Below are 12,890 nucleotides of genomic sequence, written 5' to 3' on the forward strand. Positions count from 1 at the left end.
ATGCTAATTAATACTAATTATGCACGACGTCTAAGCAGTGACACGAAACGTGACGTCACAGCTCTAAATAAAAACTTATCATCGTGAATTGTATTGCCACCGTGCAATCGTCTTTTCTATGTTTTCGACAATATATAAAGCCTATAGTGCTTCTTCGAAAAAAAAAGATATATATTCGGAATGTTTAATCGAAAATCATCTAAACCTTTTGGCGAAATTTTCAAACAATGTGAATACTTACTAAATCTCATACTTAAACACAAATAATAAAAAATCACATCATTTCCCTCTAATCAATTATCTGTATTAACGCATTTTTGTCTTTATGAAAAGAAGAAAGTATGGAAGGTACCTTCCACGGTTAAACAATGTCGTTCAAATGGACACACGGATTTTTCAAATTATATTAGTTAAAACAACGGAGAACGTCCACCGGTACTCAGTCTTACGAAATGACAACAATATAATGTCATAATGAAATTAAATCTGAGCACTTTGATGAACTAATATTCATGATTGTGTGCGTTGATAAACAGATTCAAGGAACATTTCGATAAATCAATGCCTTGGAAAAAAACATTCAAATGTGTTTTTGTGTTTGTAGTGACTACTGTGAGTTTGTGTCATGTTCGAATCATTCATAATCAGTGAAAAACTCTTGCCATAAAAATATAACTAAAGAAGACCAGTTTATGTAAATGAATCGCCGGGAGTCGAGGCAAGACGGTTGATGGTAGGATGAACGTACTCGGGATAGACGAATGAATCAGGAATAACATATTGGTCATACATACAAATAAACAAGAATTTTGAATACTATGAGGTACACGGCATGTGAAAGTGATTACAGGAATACGCTATTAATCCAATGATTTAATGATTTAATTATGCTTTGCAGAACCAGAAATTAAAACCCATATACTAATTATATGTCCAAGCTAATTAAAATTACAATTAAGTAAAGTATAACCTGTTGTGACACGTCAATCAAATATGTCAATACTGTACACAGACATATTATTTATTTACTTCACTCGCGTTGAATCCTACATAAAATACATGCATAGTCGAAAGGCACGTATATGCTCTAGAATTACTGACATGACATCCATTTTCCATTAAAACGTCCCAGGCGACAGAACCTTGCTGAGTGGTTAATACTATACAGAGTTGTAAGTTAATGCGAGTTGAAAATAATAACCACATAACTACGTATTGAGCCAGATTGATAAATCGCAGTTATACCAAGCAGTATCATTCAAAAGAATAGATCATTATTTTTTGTTGATATTTGAGTGGATGAATCTTTTCAAAAGAAAACAAAAAACAGACGAGTAATACATTATTACTATTTGAATAAATCTGACAGGGTCTACATGGCGCAACTGCGTTGTTATTTTGTTGCAATATACGCCTATTGATTTAATTGATATTGGTTAGAGACTCTACAATAGTTGGAGGTACCTCCCCATGCAATGACACAATCACCACTTAGACATTCTCACATTCTCTTATTAAACATAAATTCGATAAAAATAAAACATTTAGCAAAAGGTTTAAATCATGTATTTAATGATGTCCTGGATATATTAAATGAGAACATATACAATTACAGTTTCGGGTAGGTATAAAATAAGTTTCCATCCAAATTCTATTCTAACAATACTAGTCTAACAAATAGCCAGATAAAATAAAATAACAACAATTATGCACGTAGAAAAAAGAAACAAAAGAATATTATATAAAGACAAGCGAATACAAAAATCTATATTTTATAAAAAACAAGTGGGAGCTTTGCATATACATTGAAATCAGACTCTCCTAACAAGTTAACATATCAATATCATTCACAGTTTTAATTCTACATAAAATTCTCTAAAAGGCACCATTTATGTATAAACCATGGTTTCATACATGGCTATAATTTTAGCCCAAATACAATAATCTACTTTAAGTAAATTACGAAAAACTCCAAATCGTTTTGGCTGATCTGTGTATCAATTCAATAAAAATAATCATATAGGTTGTTGAGTGAGTTTTTCAATATTTTTTCACTGAAAGAATTGTTATATTTCCTTATGGAGGTCTTTGCTCTGCTTGCAAGGCAGCATCCATATGAACATTTTTCCTTTGTTTCCTTAAGCTCACATGCTCTGTATGAGTATAGAGCAAAAATAAAATTAATGTTAAAAATGTACTATATAAAGTAAATAATTATATACAATTAATAGTTTTAATTATTATGAATAATAGTGTATATATGATGTATATTGCATAGGCTGGAACACTACATGTCCAATGAGCTATGTATAGAGAGATAATATACTCAATATTTACTGAAAAGCCTGCTGTGACACCACACAGCATGCCATACTGCACATATACACTACACTACTCTACATTCACTCTACCAAATATATTCTACAACCTGAATTATCAATCGTACCCATTCTATCTGAGAATAAAGCTGGGCAGTGTGAAACCCTACATGGGAGCAATCTCACTACCACAGCAGGCATGGGCGCCCTCACCGATGGGACTAGACTGCGTTCCATAAAGAAGGGTAATTGAGACTGTACAATTGTTTTTAAATGTTGCTTTTGTTTAAATGTAATTATGTTCTGTACTGTCCAATCTCTCCTTCAATATTATCAATCCTAACCCACCAACTTAATTTAACCAATCTTACACTACTGTCCTTTCATATACCTATACTCTTCTCTACCCACAACCCCAACGTGCCATACTTCCAAATTCTAGTAACTACCGCTCTTCTTTCCTTCCCAACCTCATTGCCGACCATATTCTGCAATGCAATGCCATTTTTAATTTACCCCAATCAAAATCCATTATCCTAACCTACCCATGTATTACCTTACTCTCATACCTTAACAACCATATCATACACTCCCATCCCTTGTCATTCCCAATAATATAATATTCTATATTCCTCCATTCTATTCTGCATTCGCATATTCCACACTACAACCTTGCATTTTCTAAATTCTATTTACCAAATCCTACCCACTACTTACCCAATGTAACAACACTGTTAGGTTTGGTTACCACCTTCCCTATCCTGTGTTTCCTCCCCCTTTTCCTATTCTGTACAATGACACCCCTTTCACACTATGATATATCAATGACCTCACCTAAATTAATCCAACCTCAAGCATATGCTCTTCGCCTAATACTAACTTCTAACATGACCAAACCTACATACACATCACAATTATGTACATATGATGTATGGTGAAAAACAAGGTTGGTACCACACCTTCAGATAATTTCATTTTACTGTCATCATCTCTTTGTGGACTTGTCTTGGACACTGGTAATGCAATTCTCGGTAATAGCCCAATATCTTCCAACTTCCCGTGATTTTGCAGCAATATACATAATGGCACAAACAGGACGAAACAAATAAGCATCAAAACATACAGCTTTACTTCTGCTTCCGGTACTGAAGTAAGTTGCTTGTTTGCTTGGTTTGCTTCTACTGTTTCTTTTGTTTAAAAAAACAAAAAAATGAATTATTTGATCAGTAATACTAATCACCATTGATTATTATACAAAACCTAATTTCAACTATTCAATGTTTATCATTTCTCATTAAATGAACAATGATAATGTTATGTATACAGTGAGATGAGAAAGTAATTGGTAGGTGACCCGTCACTAATCCAGTACAGATCAATTTGTATTTTCTTGGAGACTGATGTAAGTTAGGTAATCGTGGAGAGTGATGTTAGTTTGTGTTTTCTTGGAAACTGATGAATGTATACAGTGAGATGAGGAAGTAATTGGTAGGTGACCCAACGCTAACCCAGTATAGATGAATTTAAAATAACATTATAAATTGAGAACATATACTGACCAATTTCCGAGACAACTTGTTGAAAATCTTTTTCAAAATATTCCACCTTAAGTTCATCAGTATCACCAATCAAAGGCTCAGCAATCTCTCGCACTATTTTTGATAACTCTCCACTTTTCAATTTTGTCGACAATTCTTTAGCTTGTTCTTCACTTTCTATTTCTAGATCAAGCAATATGCAACCTTTTCGTACACCAGAAATCTTGCACCCAAGCTGATCTCTCAGCTGTTCTTGTTCATCCTTACTCAGTTTTTGGAAGTATTCAGCCAGAACACGTAGTTTACTCTCACGTTCGTTCAGTTGTAAACGTACTAAAGAATTCGAAGGACATAAACCTCCATTAAATATAATGTGACATTATTTGACTATGTTTAAACTGATAACGATATTATGGAACATATGGATAACAATATAAAACCTTTTAAGCCCATGTCTTCGAGTAAAGCCCCATATAATAAGGTGCATTATCCATATAAATCAATGCAAATACCAAAGTAGATATATAATGTAGCTTCCCACCACTATAATTCAGACTACTATTCTTGGTTAGAATTCCGACTAATTGCTCAAATCTTTCTCAGCCTACATTGCTTTTCTTTTTTGCATCTCAATGACGTGAAAATATATGTGGTAAACGTAATTAATTTTTAGATTGTGTCCTAATCTTCAGTGGCCACAATAATAAAAAAAAAGAAATACAATGAAATTGCGTCACTTCCAGTGCGCGGTTTTTCAATATATTTCTGTGACACTTTGTATAATGCCTTTATAGTTCTGGTTTATTGATTCAAGACAAAATACATTGAATCAACAACAATTACTGACATTTCTACAACTATTTGAATGATACAAAGATACAATTGTAGTATTTGTTATTGTATAACATTACAATAACAAATTGATTGACTCTTGATATTTCACGATTTTGTCCAAACAACAATTACAATAATATGGCTAAGCCGAACTTAGAAAAGTATAACCATGGATTATACACTTGTGTCAATTTGAATAATTTTCACCTGACGTTACACCCAGAATAAAGTAGAGAAAACTTTATTACTCCACTGTATTGTGTTAGCATGTATCAACTTGTATGTACGGCCATACAACATATTACAGCACTTCTTAAGGAATTATGGAAACAACATTGTTTGATATTTACTGTTACCTGTACGTGGCCTTCTTTCATGATTTTCATTCTGTTTTGCAAGATCAACTGAGTCTCTTTGGTCTAGATATATAAACATATATTTCGTGTTACAGCGACAGAATATTTCAATGATTGTTATGAATGATTAAGACTGGTTTGTATTTTTGGTGACTTTTGTAAGATAGTATTTCCTTGGTGACTGGTGAAGGTTTGTGTATTCTTTGAGACTGGTGAAAGTTTGTGTATTCTTGAATACTGGTGAAGGTTTGTGTATTGTTGGAGACTGATGAAGATTTGCGTTTTTTTTGGAGATTGGTGTAAGTTTGTGTATTCTTGGATACTCATGTAAGTTTGTGTATTCTTGAATACTGGTGAAGGTTTGTGTATTGTTGGAGACTGATGAAGATTTGCGTTTTTTTTGGAGATTGGTGTAAGTTTGTGTATTCTTGGATACTCATGTAAGTTTGTGTATTCTTGGATACTCATGTAAGTTTGTGTATTCTTGGAGACTTATGTAAGTTTGTGTATTATTGGAGATTGGTGTAAGTTTGTGTATTCTTGGATACTCATGTAAGTTTGTGTATTATTGGAGATTGGTGTAAGTTTGTGTATTCTTGGATACTCATGTAAGTTTGTGTATTATTGGAGACTCATGTAAGTTTGTGTATTATTGGAGATTGGTGTAAGTTTGTGTATTATTGGAGACTTATGTAAGTTTGTGTATTATTGGAGACTTATGTAAGTTTGTGTATTCTTGGAGACTTATGTAAGTTTGTGTATTATTGGAGACTTATGTAAGTTTGTGTATTATTGGAGACTCGTGTAAATTTGTGTATTATTGGAGATTGGTGTAAGTTTGTGTATTATTGGAGATTGGTGTAAGTTTGTGTATTATTGGAGACTTATGTAAGTTTGTGTATTATTGGAGACTTATGTAAGTTTGTGTATTATTGGAGACTCGTGTAAATTTGTGTATTATTGGAGATTGGTGTAAGTTTGTGTATTATTGGAGATTGGTGTAAGTTTGTGTATTATTGGAGATTGGTGTAAGTTTGTGTATTCTTGGATACTCATGTAAGTTTGTGTATTCTTGGAGACTTATGTAAGTTTGTGTATTATTGGAGACTTATGTAAGTTTGTGTATTATTGGAGATTGGTGTAAGTTTGTGTATTATTGTGGACTGGTGTAAGTTTGTGTATTCTTGGATACTCATGTAAGTTTGTGTATTCTTGGAGACTTATGTAAGTTTGTGTATTATTGGAGATTGGTGTAAGTTTGTGTATTCTTGGATACTCATGTAAGTTTGTGTATTATTGGAGACTCATGTAAGTTTGTGTATTGTTGGAGATTGGTGTAAGTTTGTGTATTATTGGAGACTTATGTAAGTTTGTGTATTATTGGAGATTGGTGTAAGTTTGTGTATTCTTGGATACTCATGTAAGTTTGTGTATTATTGGAGACTCATGTAAGTTTGTGTATTATTGGAGATTGGTGTAAGTTTGTGTATTCTTGGATACTCATGTAAGTTTGTGTATTATTGGAGACTCATGTAAGTTTGTGTATTATTGGAGATTGGTGTAAGTTTGTGTATTATTGGAGACTTATGTAAGTTTGTGTATTATTGGAGATTGGTGTAAGTTTGTGTATTCTTGGATACTCATGTAAGTTTGTGTATTATTGGAGACTCATGTAAGTTTGTGTATTATTGGAGATTGGTGTAAGTTTGTGTATTCTTGGATACTCATGTAAGTTTGTGTATTATTGGAGACTCATGTAAGTTTGTGTATTATTGGAGATTGGTGTAAGTTTGTGTATTATTGGAGACTTATGTAAGTTTGTGTATTATTGGAGATTGGTGTAAGTTTGTGTATTATTGGAGATTGGTGTAAGTTTGTGTATTATTGGAGACTTATGTAAGTTTGTGTATTATTGGAGACTTATGTAAGTTTGTGTATTATTGGAGACTCATGTAAGTTTGTGTATTATTGGAGATTGGTGTAAGTTTGTGTATTATTGGAGACTCATGTAAGTTTGTGTATTATTGGAGACTTATGTAAGTTTGTGTATTATTGGATACTCATGTAAGTTTGTGTATTATTGGAGACTCATGTAAGTTTGTGTATTATTGGAGATTGGTGTAAGTTTGTGTATTATTGGAGATTGGTGTAAGTTTGTGTATTATTGGAGATTCATGTAAGTTTGTGTATTATTGGAGATTGGTGTAAGTTTGTGCATTCTTGGATACTGATAAAGGTTTGTGTATTTTTGGATATTTGTGTAAATTTGTGTATCCGTGAAGACTGATGTAAGTTTGTGTATTCTTGGAGATTCGTGTGAGTTTGGGTATTATTGAGGACTGGTGTAAGTTTGTGTATTATTGGAGACTGATGAAGGTTTGTGTATTATTGGAGACTCATGTAAGTTTGTGTATTATTGGAGATTGGTGTAAGTTTGTGTATTATTGTGGATTGGTGTAAGTTTGTGTATTATTGGAGACTCATATAAGTTTGTGTATTATAGTGGACTGGTGAAAGTTTGTGTATTCTTGGAGACTGATGAAAGTTTTGTATTCTTGGAGACTGATGAAATTTTGTGTATGCTTGGAGACTGATGAAGGTTTGAGCATTCTTGGAGACTGATTCTCTAAGAATACACAAAATTCCATCAGTCACCAAGAAAATACAAACTTTTGTTTGTCTCCAGGAATACAGAAACGTACACCAGTCACCAAGAATACACACATTTTCACCTGTCTCCGAGAATTCACAAACTTTAAGCATTCACCAAGAAAATACAAACTTAAATCTATCTCCAAGAATACAAAAACTTTCCATCAGTCACTAAGAATATGCAAACTTACACCGGGAATACATGAACTTACATCAGTATCCAAGAATACACAACATTTCATCAGTCACTAAGAAAATACAAACTTACACCAGTCTCAAAGAATACACAAACCTTCATCAGTCTGCAAGAATACACAAACTTACATCAGTCTCAAAAATACATAAAGTATTCTTGCTGATAGATGAACGATTCTGTATTCATGATGACTAGTATAAATATTTTATTGTTTTACAAGATACATTAAAGTATTAATATATTTTTACATACCTATTTCCTGAGAAATATCCAAAAAATCTTGTTCATTGATTAATACATCTATTATTGGATTTGTAACTTCTCCAATTACTTTGTGTGTTAAAAATAATTTCCGGAGAAGATCGGATGTTTTACCACATTTAATATTCCTCAGCAAAATGTTGACGTCATCTTTGGTCTTCGCATAAACATGGAAAACTCCCGCATAATGAACTTCTATCTTCATGTTTGGTATAATATCCATAAGGCATTGGTACACTTCATTTGGAGACTTTTTGTTAAGAACATCCATTATATGTTTTAAAATAACAATATCTGCACACAATATTATTCTTACTGTTGAAGATAAAAAATCATAGTTTAAGTTATATGACCAAGATTTGTACCGTCCAATACCTTCCGTAAGACACACATGTGTATAAAACAATATAGTGTTTTTAGAACACGCATGACTAATTAATGTGATTATGTCAATTATTCTTGAAGATAAAACTGCAAATAAGTACATAATAATAATCTATCACATTATAGACAAGTTGAAAGAAAAAAATTGTATCTCATCAATGAAACTAACATGAATTTTCTTGGCGTGGATGTGATGTTAATTTGAATTCTTCATATTCTTTTCTAGTGACACTACCGTTGATTCCGGCTAAATAGAATGTCCCCTCTGGTGCAACCATCTGACATAACAATTCCTCTGCTTCAACTACATTTTGATCATTACATTCAGCTGAAAATATTATTGTGGATCCTATATACAGAACAGAAATATTTCGTTAATATCAACATCTCCCGAATATTATCTGTATGAAAGAAATAAATAAATGCAAGATTGAATCAGTAAGTAGATCTAACCCAGCAAATAATACAACATCAAATCGTAATATTGAACTTCCAATACCTTTACATTATACACGTGTGTATGTTTTGTTCAGAGATTGTGTCAAGTACCTGTGGGCGATCTTAATGCAATATCTGTTGCTCTCTCTACAGGTTGTTTCTTCACTAGTGACACTGAGAAATCTTCTCGTGTGTCGCCAACAGTATTACTGGGATCAGAATCAGCTATTCTGCCTTCATCATCCAAGATTTCATCCAAATCAGACGATCGTTGAGTGTCTTCAACGCTCAAAGGTAGATTATCTCCATCATCCGCTGACAGCATGGCTGACGTGGCATGTTGTGAAACAATTGAGCCCTGACCTTTGTTATAATTATGCGATTCCGAATTCTTTATATCATCTATTTTGTTCTTGATACCAATCTTAATCTCTTCACAATTTACTCCTTCCTGTCACATACATTGATTTAAATAGTTAACTAGTTTGAATATTAAAAACAAAGAATATTTATTGTTTTAAGATTTTCATATATAGTAGTGGGATTGTTTTTTTTGGCCACATGAACACAATCAAAGCTATACAAATTATCAAAATGTTAATAATACTTACACAATTATTTCCTTTCAAGATATTGTTTACTAATGACTGTTTTTTGTCATTGCAAGATGTGATTTGCTTATCAATAAGGCATGGACTCTGCTCCTTATTGGAAGTAGGTACACTTGCATCCAGTTCTGTTTTCACATCCTTGGCACTGGTCATAACACCACTGACGTCACTGTCATAATCTGCACATAATAATTAACTACTTGACTAATAAAACATATCTGGTCCACAATACTCACGTAATTAACTTATATTTCGAAACAGACAAGTTCACTGTAAAGTGAATCCGAATTTGACTTAGCGATGCCTGTATTGAACAAAGGTACTCGAATTGGTGAGTGAAAATACCTCATCTGTCATCAGATAGTGGTATTAGGGTATACAAAGGGTATTAAAGAAAATACAAACCAGTGCTGAGTTTCTGTTCAATATAGTTCTTAGATTTATCATCTGATGTATCATAGAGCTTTTGATCTTCAGATTTCTGTGGTGGCATACTTGGTGCACAACCTTCGTTTTTAGGTTCTGCTTGTTGGTCAGAATTGAGTGCACAACAAATCATTTTGGAACACAACTACGAGTACAAATGTGAATATGAAAAATTATACATAATAATAGGCTAAGTTAAATGTCTCTCTGATGCTTATTCTTCTCGAGTCATATGTATACAACAACAACAACAATTTTTTTGACCTGTCAAATTTAGTTGGTATTTATATTATGTACCAACAGTCTAATCATATCATGGCAGAACCATACAAATAAATAGAATGTGTGCCATCAAAACGAGCAACAACAAAACAGTTTTTTAAAAACGAAATCGGATATCTATGCTATGTGTTCGTCATTTCAGAAGTGTAGCACTATATAAACACTTATAAAAGATAAGTTATTTACCTTTTGATTGTAGTTAAACTTGACAAATTTGACGTATTCTATGCAGCCCGAACAAGGAAGTGCTATAACATATATACTCCAGCTCTGTACTATTTTTAGAAATGAACTTACATAAATAGTAATGTTACCCCCTAGTTGTATATACAATTATAGTATAGTATACACTTTTCCTATTTCTAAATCTGTTTAAATGTTTAGTTTTTGCTCATTTACTAACATTAAATGCTAGGTGTGTTTAATAACATTAACTTTACAATTTTTTTGAGGAATTAAGCAGACCAAAGATGACGTCATGATTTTAGAGTACCTAAGGCACTGTAAAATAACATAACACGTGACTGTTTCAGCCGCGGCAGTTTCAAACGTTAGACTGCATAAAAACAAATGATATTATGATCTTTAACAGCATCTGATTGGTTAATAATGAATAACGGAATTGTATATCAAAGTCTGTGACATTAGACCCTATACCACTGCAACATTTTTTGTCTGCAAGGAAATTGGTGTTCAATTAATTCGTTGTCGTTGTTGTTGATAACAATTCTTGAGGATTCCTAACCAAGTGTATTAACACTTGGTCATATTATTTAATAGCATCCCAACCAAGTCTTACTGTATGAATACAAATATGGCTGCAACTATATAACGACATAACTACCATACAAACCGAATTACCAAAACATTTCTACAATTACTCTTACCTCTGTGTGAACAAATCAAAGAACTTTAAGCTAGCAATTACGTGTATTCCAGGTTTGCAGGAGGATATGCAGCCAGCCTCATAGCCCACCCTCCAATGACTGACTCTACATGGAGTCATGTGACGTCATCATATGACTCTGAGCTCAAATACTGATTCTTCTACAAAAGCATCTCATTTATATATAAAGGTCGAGGGCTAAATTGAGAGTGGTAATTCAAACTATTAGCATTTCCCAGCAACACCTCGCTATTTTTTTTTCTCTCGTTGTCTAACATGTTATTTCCCCCACAAATCTTCTGGCCACTGTGACGGTTTTTTTCCCCAGACGACCTTGCCTGGCTCATCTTGGCGACGCCACTATATATTAAAGCAGTGGAGCCGTCAACTGCACATGCGTCAGATGGTCATAGCGTGTCAATGTTTACAAACAAGCGTCTTCTCATGAGCCTTTGCGTTTTAGCGTGTGTTATCATCGCTGAGGACTCAATTACCGCGCGTGCGGGGGGTCCAAGCTACGCTTAAGATATACGGACCGTAAATCGCAGAGAAGCTATGCGTAATCCAGATGATACGAATCGTCATGCGTTGGGGGGGGGGGGGGCATGTCCCCCCCCCCTGACTCGGCTGAAGCTAGCAGACACTCCCAGCAGACAGTGGAAGCTAGCAGACACACTAGCAGCCACGGTCTATCAGGCATAATAATGCTTTGAATCAAAGTTTATCACATCTTTTTGCATCACGTAATCATAGTTTGACATCAATATATTAATGTAAATGGCTTATATCCCCCTGAAAGTGTATCTCTATGTGCGTGTATATAAATACTTTTCCCAATATTTTTTGGGAAATATTGAGTGTGCACCTTATCCACTTATGTTATATGAAACATACATGTATTGACTACAATTTGTGATAGGTGACATTTAATAATTAGCAGACAATTTTAAAATATTGAAATCATAATTATGGTAGAACTGCTCTTTTTGCTAGCAGACACTAATTAAGTCACAAATTACAGTAAAAATATTGAGTGTGCACCTTAACCACTTATGTTATATGAAACATACATGTATTTACAACAATTTGTAATAGGTGACATTTAATAATTAGCAGACAATTTTAAAATATGGAAATCATAATTATGGTAGAACTGCTCTTTTTGCTAGCAGACACTAATTAAGTCACAAATTACAGTAAAAATATTGAGCGTGCACCTTAACCACCTATGTGGCATGAAACATACATGTATTGACTACAATTTGTGATAGGTGACATTTAATAATTAGCAGACAATTTTAAAATATGGAAATCATAATTATGGTAGAACTGCTCTTTTTGCTAGCAGACACTAATTAAGTCACAAATTACAGTAAAAATATTGAGCGTGCACCTTAACCACCTATGTGGTATGAAACATACATGTATTGACAACAATTTGTGATAGGTGACATTTAATAATTAGCAGACAATTTTAAAATATGGAAATCATAATCGTGGTAGAACTGCCCTATCTATTTGCTAGCAGACACTAATTAAGACACTAATTACAGTAAAAATATTGAGTGTGCACCTTAACCACTTATGTGGCATGAAACATACATGTATTGACTACAATTTGTGATAGGTGACATTTAATAATTAGCAGACAATTTTAAAATATGGAAATCATAATTATGGTAGAACTGCTCTTTTTGCTAGCAGACAC

General features: G+C 33.2%; 1 protein-coding gene across 1 annotated transcript; it reads right to left on the bottom strand.

Annotated features, from left to right (window-relative positions):
* Positions 1-1,550: 1,550 nt before the first annotated feature.
* LOC144347784 (uncharacterized) lies at positions 1,551-10,567 on the bottom strand. Its single transcript, XM_085501372.1, has 10 exons — positions 10,483-10,567; positions 9,994-10,159; positions 9,589-9,767; positions 9,089-9,428; positions 8,709-8,888; positions 8,147-8,470; positions 5,047-5,109; positions 3,878-4,189; positions 3,278-3,505; positions 1,551-2,153 (listed from the first exon to the last, which is right to left on the bottom strand). Exons 2-10 carry the CDS (start codon positions 10,145-10,147, stop codon positions 2,077-2,079), a joined length of 1,857 nt encoding a protein of 618 aa, XP_085357498.1. The 5' UTR covers positions 10,148-10,159; positions 10,483-10,567; the 3' UTR covers positions 1,551-2,076.
* Between the last annotated feature and the right edge of the window lie 2,323 nt (positions 10,568-12,890).

This window comes from Saccoglossus kowalevskii, chromosome 7, assembly GCF_978046115.1.
Source record: "Saccoglossus kowalevskii chromosome 7, keSacKowa6.1, whole genome shotgun sequence".
Lineage (NCBI taxonomy): Eukaryota > Metazoa > Hemichordata > Enteropneusta > Harrimaniidae > Saccoglossus > Saccoglossus kowalevskii.